Consider the following 19,496-nt stretch of genomic DNA (forward strand, 5'->3'; position numbering starts at 1 on the left):
GGTTATATTGGTGATTCCCCTTGCCACTGTATTGTTAAGCCAATGGGTTTTTGGTTTGAGTTTGTTTTGCCTTCACCTACTCAACATGGCATCTTATTGGCTGGTTTGCGTAGCTTGCTTACGAGGGGGGATGTTCCAGTTAAAATCGTCCCAGTGAACAAGCACCAAACCAGCGGTAAGTTGTTGGTTGCATAGAACTGTACATCAAAAGTGATTTTTATACTCTCAAGTGATGATTTAAACGTACAATTTATATCAAAATTGTTTGTAAATGTTATTCGAACATCACACATAAGATGCAGCGGTTTTTGGAGAATATTTGTTGTGCATTTTGTTGTAGAGAATTCCCGCCAGTATTAGCTAGCAACTTACTGTGTCTGGTGGGGGGGGGGTTCATATATTTTGTACAGTGCGTGAGTGCAGAGTTGGATGGTGAGACGTGCATTGCATGACGTGCAATTTTGTGTCGTTCTTATCAGGTACATTGTTAATGGTTAAATATATTATATTGTATATTGTAATTGTATTATTTTGGTAACTACCCCAGTGAACAAGCACCAAACCAGCGAATAAAGCTACATGACTGGTGCTACATGTTGGAGTTCCGTGTCGATGACTGATTGTACACAACGCAAGACGAGTACTGTTACACTACTATCTACACTCACACATTTAAAGAAATTAAAATACACCACCCTATTCCACTATTTCAATCTATTTAGTCTTCCCTCAGGCCAACATCCTGAAAGGATGGGACACCACCACTTCACACAACCTGTAACTCTTTTGATGTCAAGTCTCTCACACACAAATACCTCTCTGCAGCTGCCACCACAACCTCAGTTTTCTGCGACCTACATTCCATCCCTTCAGTACAGTTGATGATAACCATTGCTATAAATGCCAAAAATCCAATCTTACTGAAAAATATATCACCGACACCACTCCTCTCATAATCCCTCCCCCTTGACCATCTTCCTCTACTTTCTTCACTGCCTCAGCATATGACAACTTCTGCACTACATTAACCCTGGAAACCTCAACCTGCGTCTCTCGCAGGGGTCATTTCTGATCCCCAGCACTGTGGGAACCCCTACAATTAACACATTCCACTACTTTCCCCAATGTTTTCACATTCCTTTGTCTCATGCCCTTCTGCACACTTCTCACACCCAGGAACCTCCCTCCTACACACTGCTGCCACATGCCCATAACCTTGACACCTGTAATAACGTAATGTTTTCAGCACAAAAGCTCGTACAGGAAAACATATATATCCTAACACCACTTTTAGTGCTGGTTCTTCTTCTCCTTCAATGTTTTATGGCAGACTTCACCTATTGGTGTATTGCTGCCAACTATAGTGAATAAAAAATGTAAAATCAGGCCTCCCGAGTGGCGCAGTGGTCTAAGGCTGTGTCAATAGAGATCCTGGTTCGAGTCCAGGCTCTGTCACAGCCGGCCACGACCGGGAGACCCATGGGGCGGCGCACAATTAGGCCCAGTGTCGTCCCGGTCAGGGGAGGGTTTGGCCGGCAGGGATGTTCTTGTCCCATCGGTGTTTCGTCTGACACATTGGTGCGGCTGGACTCCGGGTGAAACGTGCATTGCATCAAGAAGCAGTGCGGCTTGGTTGGGTTGTGTTTTTGGAGGATGCAAGGCTTTCGACCTTTACGGGAGTTGCAGCGATGGGAAAAGACTAACTACTAATTGGATACCACGAAAAAAGGGGGTACAAATACAATTTTCTAAATATCCATTGCGGGAATGCAACAAATAAAAAAATACAAAAATACCTACCTCCTTCAGTAATAATCCAAATCACATCCCAACATAGGCTGCCTGTGTGAATGGAACATTCATCGACAAGATTCCTTGTAATGCCTCCGTTGTAAAATTCAGTACATTACCTAAAGTATGTGGACACTTGCCCATCAATATCTCATTCCAAAATCATGGGCATTAATATGGAGTTGGTCCTTCCTTTGCTGCTAAAACAGCCTCCACTCTTCTGGGAAAGCTTTCCACTAGATGTGGGAACATTGCTGCTATAACAGCCTCCACTCTTCTGGGAAGGCTTTCCACTAGATATAGGAATATTGCTATTGGGACTTCCTTCCATTCAGCCACAAGAGCATTAGTGAGGTCGGGCACTGATGTTGGGCGATTAGGCCTGACTCGCAGTTGCCATTCCAATTCATCCCAAAGGTGTTCGATGGGATTGAGGTCAGGGCTCTGTGCAGGCCAGTCAAGTTCTTCCACGCCGATCTCGACAAAACATTTCTGTTTGGACCTCGCTTTGTGCACGGTGGCATTGTCATGCTGAAACAGGAAAGGGCCTTCCCCAAACTGTTGCCGCAGTATCGTCTAGAATGTCATTGTATGTTGTAGAAATAAGATTTCCCTTCACTGGAACTAAGGGGCCCGAACCATGAAAAACAGCTCCAGACCATTATGCCTCCTCCACCAAACTTTACAGTTGGCACTATGCATTCGGACAGTTAACGATCCGCCAAACCCAGATTCATCCATTAGACTGTCAGATGATGAAGTCTGATTGCTCACTCCAGAGAACGCCAATGGCGGCGGGCTTTACACCATTCCAGCCGACACTTGGCATTGCACATGGTGATCTTAAGCTTGTGTGCGGCTGCTTGGCTATGGAAACTCATTTCATGAAGCCCCCGATGAACAGTTCTGGCATTGCTTCCAGAGGCAGTTTGGAACTCGGTAGTTGCAACCGAGGACAGACGATTTTTACAAGCTACGCGCTTTAGCACTTGGCAATCCCACACCCCACACAGTTCCCCAATAGCTGTCCCTCAACCATTCGAGACCCCTCCCCCAGTCCCCCCCAGGAAGAAAAAAATAAATAAAAAATACAATTAATTCCATTCTCTACCTCCAAGAACAGCCCAATGCACCAACAACCAAGATAATGAACTAAAGAAACAAAAGGAAAAGACAGAAGAAAACAGCAAACAACAATGCAAAAAAAAAAAATAATAATAATACATTTAAAACCTTTAAGCCTTGGTTTTCTGATCCTCTCATGTTGTTATTGGATCTGATTTTAATAGCTAGCATTTCGATGGACATAACGAATAGATATGGTGATAGCGGACACCCTTGTTTAACTCCTCCTGACAATTCAAAAATCTCTGAGAAGTAGCTATTATTTACTATTTTACACCTGATGTTGCTCTACATGATCTTTTACCCATTTTATAAGAGAATTACCAAATTCGAGACATTTAAAAATAAAATCCAGTCTTACTTTATCAAATGTCTTTTCAAAATCCGCTATAAATACCATTCCTGAATTTTTATGTGTTTCATGATGTTCTATTATTTCTAGTAGTTGTCGTATATTATCTACAATGTATCCTCCATGTAAAAAAAACTGTCTGATCAGGATGAACAATACCTGGTAAAACCCTTTTAAATCTGAGTGCTATGCATTTTGCTAGTATTTTTTTGCCACAGCATTGAAGTGTAAGGGACCTTAGATAGACTGGGTCTTTATATTTGCCACCTGGGTCTTGTTTTAATAATAGAGAAATCAGACCTTCCTGCTGAGTACCTGACAGACTACCATTTCTATAGGAGTAGTTAAAACAATCTAACAATGGAGCTTTTAGTATATCAAAAAAATACTTGATATACATCTACCGGTATGCCATCAAGCCCTGGGTTTTTTCCAGACTGAAAGGATTTAATAGCCTCAAAAAGTTATTCCTCTGTAATTTGGCCTTCACAACGATCTTTCTGTACATTTGTTAATTTTCCATTTTTTTATACACTGCTCAAAAAAATAAAGGGAACACTAAAATAACACATCCTAGATCTGAATGAATTAAATACTTTTTTCTTTACATAGTTGAATGTGCTGACAACAAAATCACACAAAAATTATCAATGGAAATCAAATTTATCAACCCATGGAGGTCTGGATTTGGAGTCACACTCAAAATTAAAGTGGAAAACCACACTACAGGCTGATCCAACTTTGATGTAATGTCCTTAAAACAAGTCAAAATGAGGCTCAGTAGTGTGTGTGTGGCCTCCACGTGCCTGTATGTCCTCCCTACAACGGCTGGGCATGCTCCTGATGAGGTGGCGGATGGTCTCCTGAGGGATCTCCTCCCAGACCTGGACTAAAGCGAGACATGATGTCCCAGATGTGCTCAATTCGATTCAGGTCTGGGGGACGGGCGGGCCAGTCCACAGCATCAATGCCTTCCTCTTGCAGGAACTGCTGCCACACTCCAGCCACATGAGGTCTAGCATTGTCTTACATTAGGAGGAACCCAGGGCCAACCGCACCAGCATATGGTCTCACAAGGGGTCTGAGGATCTCATCTCGGTACCTAATGGCAGTCAGGCTACCTCTGGCAAGCACATGGAGGGCTGTGCGGCCCCCCAAAGAAATGCCACCCCACACCATGACTGACCCACCGCCAAACCGGTCATGCTGGAGGATGTTGCAGGCAGCAGACGATCTCCACAGCGTCTCCAGACTCTGTCACATGTGCTCAGTGTGAACCTGCATTCATCTGTCAAGAGCACAGGGCGCCAGTGGCGAATTTGCCAATCTTGGTGTTCTCTGGCAAATGCCAAACGTTGTGCACGGTGTTGGGCTGTAAGCACAACCCCCACCTGTGGACGTCGGGCCCTCATACCACCCTCATGGAGTCTGTTTCTGACCGTTTGAGCAAACACATGCACATTTGTGGCCAACTGGAGGTCATTTTGCAGGGCTCTGGCAATGCTCTTCCTGCTCCTTCTTGCACAAAGGCGGAGGTAGCGGTCCTGCTGCTGGGTTGTTGCCCTCCTACGGCCTCCTCCACGTCTCCTGATGTACTGGTCTGTCTCCTGGTAGCACCTCCATGCTCTGGACACTACGCTGACAGACACAGCAAACCTTGCCACAGCTCGCATTGATGTGCCATCCTGGATGAACTGCACTACCTGAGCCACTTGTGTGGGTTGTAGACTCCGTCTCATGCTACCACTAGAGTGAAAGCACCGCCAGCATTCAAAAGTGACCAAAACATCAGCCAGGAAGCATAGGAACTGAGAAGTGGTCTGTGGTTATCACCTGCAGAACCACTACTTTATTGGGGGTGTCTTGCTAATTGCCTGTAATTTCCACCTGTTGTCTATTCCATTTGCACAACAGCATGTGACATTTATTGTCAATCAGTGTTGCTTCCTAAGTGGACAGTTTGATTTCACAGAAGTGTGATTGACTTGGAGTTACATTGTGTTGTTTAAGTGTTCCCTTAATTTTTTTTTGAGCAGTGTATTATTTGAAAATAATTCCTTACCATAATCTTCATTCAGTGGGAAAGGATGAGATGGAAAAGAGAACATCTGCCTAAAATAATTATCTTCCTCTTTTAAAATATCATTCAGAGAATCATAGATGACACCGTCTTCAGTAACGAGTTTCTGCAAATCATTTTTGTTAGCGTTCCTGTATTGGAGATTCAGGAAGAATTCTGTGCATTTTTCTCTATATTCCATCCAGTTTGCTTTATTTTTGCAATAGATTACATTAGATTGTTCTTGAATAAGTTCCTCAAGTTCTTTTTGTTTTTCCTCCAACTTATTTTGTATCTCTGTAGTATCATTTGTATTACTATCTACCTGTACTATTAGGTCATGGATTTCCCTTGTTAGTCTTGGCTCTTTAGCCAGAAACTGCTTTTTTATTATTGATGAATATTGAATTGAATGACCCCTGAAGGTACATTTTGTCAAACTCTGACCATAGTTTGCTTTGTATGTTTCTATGTTTTGTTTGGTCAGGGTGTGATCTGAGTGGGCATTCTATGTTGGATGTCTAGTTTGTCTGTTTCTGTGTTTGGCCTGATATGGTTCTCAATCAGAGGCAGGTGTTAGTCATTGTCTCTGATTGGGAGCCATATTTAGGTAGCCTGTTTTGTCATTGTGGGTTGTGGGTGATTGTCTATGTTAGTTGCTTGTGTCAGCACAGTGCTCATTATAGCGTCACATTCGTTTATTGTTTTGTATAGTTTGTATTCAGTGTCCAGTGCTTTCTTTAATTAAAAAATCATCATGAACACATACCACGCTGCGCTTTGGTCTGCTTCATACGACGATCGTGACACATTTAAATATACCAAACAATAAGGGGATTTCCTGAACCTATATTATACTAGAAAAAAATCAGTTATAAATTATTTTGTCTTAGTTAAAAATAAGTTGTCCTCCAGTAAACTGTGATTAAATTGCCAATATCCACGTCCACGTGGAAAATCTATAAGAGTTATGTGAAGGCCAATTAGATGATGATCCGATCGCATTCTGTCTCCTATTAAAACTTTTATAACCTTTGATGCAAGAGAGAAAGAGACAAGAAAGTAGTCAAGACGACTAGCTTGATTAAGTGTCCTCCATGTATGTCTCACTAGGTCGGGGTTTTTTAGTCTCCAAATATCCACTATTTCTAATGTGTCCATAATATTTTTGATTTCCTTAAGGGCACGGTGACAAGAGGTTGTAGAGTGATTAGCTTTACGGTCCATTGAGGTACTTAACACTGTTATAGTCTCCTACCATAATGATTAGATCATTTGTTGCCTATAAGTTCAATAAATTGGTATAAATGTTTTCAAAGAAGTGTGGATCATCCTAATGGGGACCATATAAATTAATGAGCCAAATCTCTTCTTTGTCCACTTTCATATTCAAAAGGATCCACCTTCCTTGCGAATCATTCCTGACTATTTGCACATTCAGATGGAAATGATTGTTAAATAATATCATCACACCCTTTCCCCATTCCCTTCAACGCAGCTTCATCTCAGGATGCAGAGTGAGTTTCCTGTAAACAGTAGATGTCATATTCCTTTTCTTTTAGCCATGTAAAGACTGATCTTTTTTTATAATCTGCTAAACCATTACAATTATAACTGGCTATACTTATTTCACCCCTTACCGTAACTAGATACTATTCTCAGTCATAATTTACCATAATTAGTGCTTGTAAAGTTACTGCCATCAGAGGTATTATGAAGGTCAAAACTAGAGCTTTCAAATGTCTGATATTTAGAATTCAAGAAATAGGTTCTATCAATATGTGTTTTATTCCCTTGCCTGTGAGCCAATGCCACAGATGTTAGAAAATTGAGACAAGATATTATGTGGGTGGCAAATCTGAGTAGGTTGATGTGTACGATATTGGATGGGATATAGTGAGAGTGTGTACGATGTCTGTATAAGAGTAAGACCATAATCTGTGATGTCCAAATAAATAATAACTCTGCCAATTTGCATAGTTGGGTGTCTATGTGTGTATTGCCTTGATATTCATGGTGATAATTGTAATCCATATCGTATCACCATCATAGTTGCATCATAATTACCTTTAACATAATTGAAACACATATCCCAGCATTTCCACAGCAACTGACGTTTCACATGATCATGAAAGAGACCTTGCATTACTCTAGAGACGACTCCACTACAGTACAAATGTATTCCATACAATATGTTATTATTCCCCAATGCCCCTATTCTGATAACTTCCCCTTGCTTGTTGTAAACATATATAAAGTTGTAGACAAATACATAAAATATAGACAAACAATAAACACATTAAATTATAAAACAGTTAACAATAGAGAGAAAGGGAGAGAAGAGATGAGAAAAGAGAGAGAGGAGAGCGAGATCAGGTGTGTGTGTGTGTGTTTGTATAAGTCCGTATGTGTGTGTTCATATCCACTTCATAATGTTCAGAAAATGTTACAGTTCCCATACCTTCTATTTTTTTCTCGTAGCCTGAAGTCCCTTTAGAGTTTAGTACTGCCATGGTGTTATGGAGCTGTCTGGGAATAGCTGTCCATCTATAAAGAGTTTGTCCACATTGATAAAGCCACGCCTACCATCCTTCCTTTGTTGTCTTTGTACCGGATACAGTCTCTTACGACGTTTGTTGATTTCCCTTAGAAATTGGTCATTGAGACCGAATTTGGTCCCTTTAAACTCCCTTCCTCTGCTTTTGATGAGCTCCTTGTTTGTTCTTAAACTGACTTGACCAGTCAAATAAAGATGAACTAAAAAAGTGGGATTCAAATCCACTACACAACACATTACTAAACAATACATTAATTGCACAAAAACGGTGAGAAAAGGTGCCCACAAACTCTTACATAAAGCTGATTGAACAGCATAGTCCCAACAATTTACCACTACTACACCTGGCTATCAGCGGAGCCTTGTCTGGCAACAAAAGTTCATTCAGCCTCATTTACTGTTTTTTAAAGTAACATGGCTGACTTGCTTAAACAAATGTGGTTTCTACTGACAATTGAGATGTACAAACTATGGCATAAGGGGACGACAAGCAGATAAGAGGCAATCCGTAATTTCGATTAAGACATTAATGAGCGAGCTAGGACGGACGTAGTCAATATAACTATTTGTTCAGCACTTTTGAAATGTACAGCAACAGAATTCAGAAAATGGGCTGTTCTTACAGTGTTCTCCCTGTACACCAAGTCAGAACCGTAGGATAAATAAAGGGGCATATAAGCAGACAATGAAAACCCTTACAATATTCAATGATGACTCTAAAACATGTTATAGGCTACATGTGAACCACCAAGTCAGAACAGTGTGCAAAATGAAGAGGTGAAAATAGACCAAATTATTAGGGTGAGGCACATGGGTTACTAACATCTTACTACACAACATACACTTAGTATTACTTTCTTAGCTACAGTATACACATCTCCCTGGTATATTACATAATTTATGCAGAAGCATACAAGACATTTTTGGACTCACCTTGTTGTGCTGTGATCACTTGAACAGGAAGGTGGCGCGGCAGTTCTTCATGGGCATATTTTGTCATCAAAGTCTGGCATTCTCTGGATTTGTGGTGCTTCAATACAACTGGGAACTCAGGGGGAAAAATGATGACGTCAGTGATCTTAAGGTCATAGCTAAGAAAAAGTTCCCAATTTACAATTCCGAGTTGGATGAGTTCAAAACGTTTTCTCAGTCGTAGCTTGTTTTTCCCCTGAGTTCCCAGTTGTACTGAACTCACTCCAGTCAGATTTTGAAGTACAGAGTAAAGTTGTTTTGAACACGGCACAAATCAAGCTTCATCGACAGCATGGCCAATGTTGAATGTTTACAATTTTAAACTAGGAAAAGAGCCCCTTAATCTTAGACTTGGGACCACACAGCCACTCCACTGAATAGCAGGCTAATTATTGCTTTGCAATGCTTGCAGTTAGCCACTGATTCCTTCCAAACCACTCATTGTTGAATTTGCTATTTGTTATGTAATGTTTATGTCCAATGGCCGATGAGCACTGATAGGTTTTCTCTATAATTTCTCATTATTTCTCTTCATATGACAAAGATTAAAAAGGATTTGCCAGTAGATTGTCGACTTGATTCATGATGATGACTGCTAGCTCAGATTTTGAAAGTATGATGTTGACATGATCAGTCCAATCAATGCGACTGTAGATATCACATGATTTGAAGTTATTTTATCTGTGGACAATGACCTTGAGCCTTCTTGGATGGGCACTTATAATGTAACTCTATGGCAGCACCCAAGGGGCTTGAATTTTCAAGTTCTACGCTTAGACTTGGTAGTGACGAATTGTCCACATGAATGACAGAACACTGAGCCAATAGCGGCACAAACGCTCTATTTTCTGCTGGCTTGCCCCACCTCCACAGAAGACAATGAGCTAGGCTGAAAGACCTGCATTTTGGAGCTGCCTTACTCAAGAAAACAAGAAAGAGACCATTTTTGAATGCGGCTTTATTAATAACTCAATTATACATTTTTACATTGTTTGCAAACAGATCATTTTTTTCACACTTTATCCCTCTGATGTCAGTGAAGCAGAGTCTCTGCCCAACTGCCCGAAATGGTCTGAAACACCTAAGTCTTTAAAGAGTCCCCTCCCCCCCCAAAAATACAAATAATAATAATACAAATCATAACAATAATAATGTGACACTGACTAATTGAGGAGAAATGTGTTTACTGTGATATGTGGTTGTCTCACCTGGCTATCTCAAGATGAATGTGCTTAATGTGCTGGTGACGTCACAGGGTCAGAGAGAACTCCTGACTGTAGTCATACAAAAACACTCCAGGCACTCAGCCCATAAGAACCATTCATACTGTCAGATCTAATATGAAGAACTGAATACTAAAGAGAAGAAGAGGTTGACCAGTACATATTCATGTAACTTTATTTTTCATTGGCAGATCAATAAAGTTTGCTTCAATTATCCAAACACATTCATGATCAGTAACTAAAATAACTCATCTAGTTTTAAAGACAATTAATAAACACACGTATTCATTTCATAAACTGTGTATCATTAAAAAAAGTTGTAAAATAATCCCCCCAAACTAATGGTGAAAAGTGATCATCTCTATCTGATACATGTTAGGGGCGGAAGGTAGCCTAGTGGTTAGAGCATTGGGCCAGTAACCAAAAGGTTACTAGATCGAATCCCCGAGCTGACAAGGTAAAAATCTGTTGTTCTGCCTCTGAACAAGGCTGTTCCTAAGCCATCATTGTAAATAAGAATTTATTCTTAACTGACTTGCCTAGTTAAATAAAGGTTCAACACATTTTTTTTAATTATTTGCAAAATACTGCAGAGGGACAACCTGGTCTCAGAGCAAAACATATTATGTATTACAAAAACATCCGTGCCACTCCATTTAGTATGTTAGGTTACATTAAATTGGACTACCAATATAAAAACTGAACTAAAATATACACTAAACATGTAAAGTGTTGGTTTCATGAGCTGAAATAAAACATTCCAGCAATGTTCCATGTGCAGAAAAAGCTAATTTCTCTCAAATGTTGTGCACAACTTTGTTACTATCCCTGTAAGTGAGCATTTCAGCCTTTGTCAAGATAATCCATCCACCTGACAGGTGTGGCATATCAAGATGCTGATAACAGCATTATCATTACACAACTGCACCTTATGCTGGGGGACAATAAAAGGCCACACAACACAATGTCAGATATCTCAAGTTCGGGGAATGTGCAATTGTCATGATGACTGCAGGAGAGATTTCAATATTTATATCTCTACCATAAGTCACCTCTAACGTCCTTTTAGAGAATTTGTCAGTACATCCATCCGGCCTCACAACTGCAGATCACATGTAACCACGGCAGCCCAGGACATCTTCACCTGCAGGATTGTCTGGGAGGGGGGTGAGCAGTATTTCTGTCTGTAATCAAGACGTTTTGTGGGGAAAAACTCATGCTGATTGGCTGGGCCTGGCTCCCAAGTGGGCCGATGCCCTCCCAAGTCCCAGCCATGGCTGAGCCCCTGCCCTGTCATGTGATATATATAGATTAGGACATTGTTTATTTAAAATGACTGATTTCCTTATACGAACCATAAATCTTCGAACTTGTTACATTTAGATTGTTGTTCAGTATAATACGACTTGTAGGAAGTATCGTATGTTAAGAATTACAATTCTTACGTTATTTTACGCATTGCTATTCATACAATATGTTACGAACTTGTAATATGTATGATATGTTACAAATTCCAATTTGTTGTTGGAATGTTAGCTAGGTTAGGGGTGAGGGGTTAAATGGTTTTAGGGGAAAGGTAAGCTACCATACTAAGTAGTTGCATGCTAAGCTAACATGCTAAGTAATAGCTAAAAAGTAGTAAGTAGTTGCAAAGTTGCTAATTAGCTAAAATACTACAGTTAACCTTGATGAGATTCTAAACACAGCAGCCTTTGGCTAGAAGTTTGAGTTACACGTCCACCCTTCCACAGAGCAGGAGTAAGGCTTCTCTCCTGTGTGTATACGTTCATGTGATCTTAAGTTGGAAAGTTGCGAGAAACTAGTTCCACAGTCAGAGCAGACGTAAGGCTTCTCTCCTGTGTGTGTTCTCTGGTGAACTTTTAGATCAGTTGACGTTGTGAAGCATTTTCCACAGTCAGAGCAGGAGTAAGGCTTCTCTCCTGTGTGTATACGTTGGTGTGTTTTTAAGGTGCCCAGAAGAGAGAAACTCGCCCCACAGTCAGAGCAGATGTAAGGCTTTTCACCTGTATGTATACGTTCATGTGCTTTTAAGTGGGACAGTTGAGAGAAACTAGTTCCACAGTCAGGGCAGAAGAAAGGCTTCTCTCCTGTGTGTGTTCTCTGATGAACTTTTAGCACATTTGATGTTTTAAAACATTTCCCACAGTCAGAGCAGGAGTATGGCTTCTCTCCTGTATGTATACGTTCATGTGCTTTTAAGTGGGACAGTTGAGAGAAACTAGTTCCACAGTCAGGGCAGAAGAAAGGCTTCACTCCTGTGTGTGTTCTCTGATGAACCTTTAACATATTTGATGTTTTGAAGCATTTTCCACAGTCAGAGCAGGAGTAAGGCTTCTCTCCTGTGTGTGTTCTCTGATGAACTTTTAGCTCATTTGATGTTTTGAAGCATTTTCCACAGTCAGAGCAGGAGTAAGGCTTCTCTCCTGTGTGTATTTGTAGGTGTATTTTTAGCTTTGATAGAATTGGGAAAATCTCTTCACAATGTGGGCAGTGATGAGACCTCTTGGCTCTCTGATCTTCCTGCTCTTGCTCTATGGATGTGGAGAATGTCTCAACATGGTCTCCTGTGTGAACAACATCAGAAGAACCAGTCAGTTGGTGTGATATACATGTCAATCAAATGTATTTTATGAAGCCCTTTTTACATCAGTAGTTGTCAAAGTGCTTAATGGAAACCCAGCCTAAAATCCCCAAAGAGCAAGCAATGCAGATGTAGATGCACAGTGGCCACAAACATCTCTCTAGAAAGCAGGAACCTAGGAAGAAACCTAGAGAGGAACCAGGCTCAGAGTGGTGACCAGTCCTCTTCTGGCCATACCGGGTGACAGGTAGCCTAGTGGTTAGAGCAAATCCCTGAGCTGACAAGGTAAAAATCTGTTGTTCTTCCCCTGAATAAGGCAGTTAACCCACTGTTCCTAGGCCGTCATTGAAAATAAGAATTTGTTCCTAACTGACCTGCCTAGTTAACCTGTTTGGGCGCATGTCCAAACGCTTGCGGGACACCAATGACAACATCGGGTGAAATTGCAGAATACAAAAATCGTAATATTAAACATTCATGAAAATAGAAGTGTCTTACATAATTTAAAAGCTTCTTGTTAATCCAACTGCGTTGTCAGATTTGAAAAAGGCTTTACGGAGAAAGCATACCATGCGATTATCTGAGGACAGCTCCCCACGTCAAAATACTTTTTCAACCAGCACAGGCGTCACAAAATCAGACAGCAATTAAATAAATCACTTACCTTTGAAGATCTTCCTCTGATTGCAATCCCAAGGGTCCCAGCTACACAATGAATGGTTGTTTTGTTCGATAATATCCTTCATTATATCCCAAAAATATCAGTTTAGATGGCGCGCTTGATTCAGTAGGTCACTCGTTCAACATGCACACAAACGAATCTTAAAGGTTACCGGTAAAGATCGTCCAAAAAAGTCAAACGAAGTTTCCAATTAATCCTCAGGTATTCTAATATGTAAATAAACAATAATATTTAAGACGGAGAATAGTGTGTTCAATAGCAAAGATAAATAACGAAGAGCGCACTCTCGTTGATGCGCGCAACATGACTACTTTTCTAATGGGGGACATCTTGGAAAAACTACAAATACTTGTTCATTTTTCAAAAAACAAGCATGAAACCCTTTCTAAAGACTGTTGACATCTAGTGGAAGCCAAAGGAACTGCAATCTGGGTCCAACAATTTGAATATCCCATAGGCAAGCATTGAAAAAATCTGTGACCTCAAGGTTTTCGCCTGTCATATCAGTTCTGTTATACCCACAGACATCATTTTTACAGTTTTAGAAACTTCAGAGTGTTTTCTATCCAATGCTATCAAGTATATTCATATCTTAGCTTCTGGGCAGTTTACTTTGGGCACGTCAATCATCGGAAATTCCGGACAACAACCAGTATGCTAAGAAAGTTAAATAAAGTTATATTTTTTAAATACACTACCATTAGTGGTGAAATAAATGAATAAATTCTAAAGTTACAAATGTCCATGTTTTTGAAAGAATAGCACATTTTTTGTCCAATCAAATAATGTCAAAGTGATCAGAAATACAGTGTAGACATTGTTAATGTTGTAAATGACTATTGTAGCTGGAAACGGCTGAAGATCTCGTACAACGCTGTGTACTACTCTCTTAACAGAACAATGCAAACAGTCTCTAACCAGAATAGTGCCTAGAAGGCCAGCATCCCGGAGTCGCCTCTTCACTGTTGACATTGAGACTGGTGTTTTGCGGGTACTATTTAATGAAGCTGCCAGTTGAGGACTTGTGAGACGTCTGTTTCTCAAACTAGACACTCTAAAATACTTGTCCTCTTGCCCAGTTGTGCACAGGGGCCTCCCACTCCTCTTTCTATTCTGGTTAGAGCCAGTTTGCACTGTTCTGTGAAGGGAGTAGTACACAGAACTGCACGAGATCTTCAGTTTCTTGGAAATTTCTCACATGGAATAGCCTTCATTTCTCAGAACAAGAATAGACTGACGACTTTCAGAAGAAAGGTCTTTGTTTCTGGCCATTTTGAGCCTGTAATCGAACCGACAAATGACCCAGATACTCAACTAGTCTAAAAAAGGAATGTTATTATTGCTTCTTTAATCCGCACCACAGTTTTCAGCTGTGCTAACATAATTGCAAAAGGGTTTTGTAATGATCAATTAGCCTTTTAAAATGATAAACTTGGATTAGCTAACACAACATGCCATTGGAACACAGGAGTGATAGTTGCTGATAATGGGCCTCTGTACACCTATGTAGATACTCCATTTTTTTAAATCATCCGTTTCCAGCTACAAGTCATTTACAACATTAACAGCGTCTACACTGTATTAATGGTCAATTTGATGTTATTTTAATGGACAAAAAAAACAAGGACATTTCTAAATGACCCTAAATGTTTCAACGGTAGTGTATGTATTCATTTCAGTAGGCTGTATGGGAAGGGGAATCAAACTATTCTAAAACTGGGTAGGAGTCAAACACTAATAAGAGGCAAAAGTCGTGAAAATGATGAGCTATACCATCCTCCACTCAACATCACAAGGGTGATAGTAGAATTTGTGTGTTTAAAGTAATGACTAAGATATTTCACCCTGAGGCCTCTGTGTTCTTGGGGACATTTAATAATGCAGAAATGTGTTGGTACCGGTCCCCAGATCTGTGCCGACATAATCCTGTCTCGGAGCTCTACAGACAAATCCATCGACCTCATGGCTTGGTTTTTACTCTGACATGCACTGTCAAATGTGGGACCTGACATAGACAGGTGTGTGCCTGTCCAAATCAAGTCCAATCAATTGCATTTACCACAGGTGGACTCCAATCAAGTTGTAGAAACATCTCAAGGATCATCTCATAGCAAAGGGTCTGAAAACTTAAAAACATAAATAAGCAATTTAATTTATTTTTAGATTTGCAAGAATTTCTAAAAACCTGTTTTGGCTTTGTCATTATGGGGTATTGTGATGTCATTATGGGGTATTGTGATGTCATTATGGGGTATTGTGATGTCATTATGGGATGTTGTGTGTAGATTGACGGGGAAAAACATGTAATTAATTTTAGAAGAAGGCTGTAATATACCAAAATGGGAGAAATGGGAAGGGGTCTGACAGTGCCCTTGGAAAGTATTCAGACCCCTTGACTTTTCCACATTGCTATATTACAGCCTAATTCTATAATTAAATACAAAAATATCCTCAGCAATCTACACACCCTCATAATTACAAAGCTAAAACAGGTTTAGAGATTTTTGCAAATTTATTTAAAAAAAACAAAAAAAACAGAAAAACAAGAGACTCAAAATTGAGTTCAGATGCTTCCTGTTTCCAATGATCATCCTTGAGATGTTTCTACAACTTGATATATACAAAATATTAAATATCCACTACTGTTCAAACGTCTGGGGTCACGTAGAAATGTCCTTGTTTTGAAAGAAAAGCACATTGATTGTCCATTAAAATAACATCAAATTGATCAGAAATACAGTGTCGACATTGTTATTGTTGTAAATGACTATTGTAGCTGGAAACGGCAGATATTTTATGGAATATCTACAAAGGTGTACAGAGGCCCATTATCAGCAACCATCACTCCTGTGATCCAATGGCATGTTGTGTTAGCTAATCCAAGTTTATCATTAGAAAACACTTTTGCAATTATGTTAGCACAGTTGAAAACTGTCCCAAACTCAATACACCAGATGCTAATATATGCATATTATTATTAGTATTGGATAGAAAACACTCTGAAGTTTCTAAAACTGTTTGAATGATGTATGTGAGTATAACAGAACTCATATGGCAGGCAAAAACCTGAGAAGAAATCCAAACAGGAAGTGAGAAATAGATTTTCAAAACAGTGCCTATTGAATTCACAGTGAGATATGGATGACGTTGCACTTCCTAGGGCTTCCACTAGATGTCACCGTCCTTAGAAACTGGTTTGAGGATTCTACTATAAAGGAGGGGCTCATGAGAGCTCTTTGAGAAAGTGGTCTGGCAGAGAGCCTCGGTCTCATGACACTTGCTCCCGACAGAGTTAGAGAACATGTAAAAACGACCTCAAATAAGTGGAATCTTAATGAAATGACTTTGACGAAAATATGTACATACACTCAGATAAACCCAAAGTCTAGTTATGTGACTTGTAAAATAGTTTTTAATCACGTTCTTCACTCACTCGGTTAGACTCCAAAATAACACATACAATTAAAACCATTACCAGGCGTGAAACGGATTTGTTACCTAGCATGTTATATATTCTTTCGACATTAGAAAGTTTAAACATGCTATTACATACCTACAATGATACAAACGGAACGGAAAAATGGCTGTGTTTTTTTGACTTGGCTATGACCTAACATGTTGTGCTTTCGCTGTAAATCACTTTTTAAATCGGACACCATGGGTAGATTAAGTGACCCCAAACTTTTGAATTGAGCTCAGGTGCATCCTGTTTCCATTGATCATCATTGAGATGTTTCGACAACTTGATATATAAAAATATTAAATATATATGTATCAGATATAAATCATCAGGATGTGACAGTCCACTGGTTATGTTCAACACTTCTCCAATCGTTGCCTAGTAAAATAAAGGTTAATAATAAGAGTTAGGCTCTCCATGAGCATTAGCTGCTACTTCTCTCAATCCCGTTTTAAAAAGTCTCCCTGTGTGACATTCCTTGAGACCAACCAGAAATGTTTCCTTGGCCAAATATTCCCAGATTGTCATAAAAACAACATGTTCTCTCATTTCTGCATCACCAAATGTTGAACGAGACAAAAGAGTAGGCTAGGTGAGCATCAATCGCTAGTTTGGTGCAGCAGACTGCAGGGGTGTAGCGCTTGCAAGAGCGATGAGCTGCCACAATGGTGTTTGTTTAGTAAAGTCAGATCAATGTCTTGGACGATCACCTAATGATTAATTAGTAGTCCACATCACCAAATATTATAGCACAACATTACTGTTACAACAAAAAACTAATTTCTTACGAGATTTTAGGATGGTTTGCTGAATCGTCCCAAACTCAACAGCGCGCCATTAGGCAGAATGTGCTTTGATTAAAACAAAATACAGGAAGTCAAAATAATTTAACACCATCTGCTCTAATTTGCTCACCAAACAGTAATTCAAGAAGATTTAAATGCATATTCCCATGAAACTGATTGAGATCAAACGATTGGCATGCAGACGCAGCTTGGTCATTTCACTGGTAAAACGTGAAGAATTATAATTCAATATTGACAGTCATGATGCCTTGGCCTATTTTGAAATTAGGTATGCCTAACTTGGTGATTGAGGGTATTAAACATTTTCAACGTTCTTGAGACAATGTGTGGGCAAAGACAGGAGTTACAAGTTTAAATTGTTTTTGCTTCACTGTGAAGTCTTGAGTTGTTCAGGGATGCGTGATGTCAGAATTACAGAATTCAACCTAGCAATAGACTGGTCATAACTTATGGAGGTCTAATTTATGAAGTTAACTTATAGAACCAGCTCTTACCATGACTAACAGATGTACCAATCTCCTCCTCCTCTTCTTCATCTTTAATGATGACATTCAGCTTCAGTGTTTGACTGCAGTCTTCCAGCTTCACTGATGTCATCTCTGGATCCTGCAGAGCAAACTGGGCTCCACTGTCACAATCAGGACCCAGTGACTGTAGGTTTGGACTCAGTGTGGAAGGAGAGTGACAGGATTGGTTTGTCCTCACTGTTGATGTTACCGGCCTCAGACTTAATCTGAGTCGGTCTGTAGTAATAAAGACAAACGGACACAAAAGTTATTTTCTTGACAGTTCTGGCACTTTATTCTATAAAAATATTTTCTTGTTTATCTTGTTCAATTATCTAATTTCAGTAGATCAGGTAGATAATCCCTGACAAAACATTAATTCACATTAGACACAAAGTACACATTTTAAATTGCACAACATAAGTGCACTTAATCTATAGTAGATTTTCTAAATTCACATAAATGCATAAATGACTCAACAACCATTTAGTACAAGATCACAGTATGTTTCAGGCAGCACTATGTACTATTTTATGAATAACCTTGTCTTCACTGTATTATTTCACTCACAAAAACCAAATGTATTTCCCATTCACACCATATTAAGAATTATCAGGGGTCGTACAGTGGCAAGTCAAATTCAAAGACTTTCAAGCACTAATATTTATTTACTTGAAGCCCCATGTGAAAACCCTGAATTATAGATAAATATAGAAACAACTGAATGTGTCTGAATAATAGTACATATGTAAAGAACTGATAATCATTACATTCAGCTTCAGAACTGTAGAGCAACTGAAATGTTTTCTCTCTGATGAGGCACTACCTGCACTGAAGTCCGTTGATGCAGACCTCCTATGGTATCATGGAGGTCCACAAACAAACCTTTAAGGTCCATGTCTGTCTAATTCAGTACTAAGAAAATAAAACAAGAAATCCCTACTAACTTCTACCACACCCTCCCCTTCCCCAAAAACCCTTCCACACCCCCCAATAAACTATATCAATAGATCGCTTTCTGTGTTTGCAAACATTGGGGTTTTTATCATGCTGAGACAATCCACCCCCAGGTTATCCAGTTTATCAAAAACCATACCGACAGTAACATCTGTTACCCCCAACAACTCTGCTGCAGTTTACAAGATAACTTTAAACCTGGTATTTCTGCTTTACACAATCCAAGTTGCTGATAACCTCACCAATGAATGCTATGAAGTACATTTTATTCAATATTAAAGTATCCTTTGTCACAGCATATTTATGGGCACAAGATGAACAGGCCTCGAAACCATGTCAGGACTAGTAGAAAGACCAGTTCTGACAGTAGGTCCTCTTACTACGGGACCAGCCATGGAAGCTCC

The 19,496-nt window shown here is 39.7% G+C and overlaps 1 protein-coding gene across 3 annotated transcripts in view; it reads right to left on the reverse strand.

Annotated features, from left to right (window-relative positions):
- Positions 1 to 19,496, reverse strand: part of LOC110516275 (zinc finger protein 501) — a 200,752-nt gene that overhangs the window by 173,648 nt on the left and 7,608 nt on the right. For 2 of the 3 annotated variants that reach the window (XM_036951223.1, XM_036951224.1), the window contains exon 3: positions 18,124 to 18,372. In XM_036951223.1, coding sequence (XP_036807118.1) covers positions 18,124 to 18,372 — 249 coding nt within the window. Of the gene's footprint in view, positions 1 to 10,238; positions 11,370 to 18,123; positions 18,373 to 19,496 lie in introns of those variants that run through there. The other variant, XM_036951225.1, reaches the window with a different exon arrangement.

This window comes from Oncorhynchus mykiss, chromosome 18, assembly GCF_013265735.2.
Source record: "Oncorhynchus mykiss isolate Arlee chromosome 18, USDA_OmykA_1.1, whole genome shotgun sequence".
In the NCBI taxonomy this organism is placed as follows: Eukaryota; Metazoa; Chordata; class Actinopteri; order Salmoniformes; family Salmonidae; genus Oncorhynchus; species Oncorhynchus mykiss.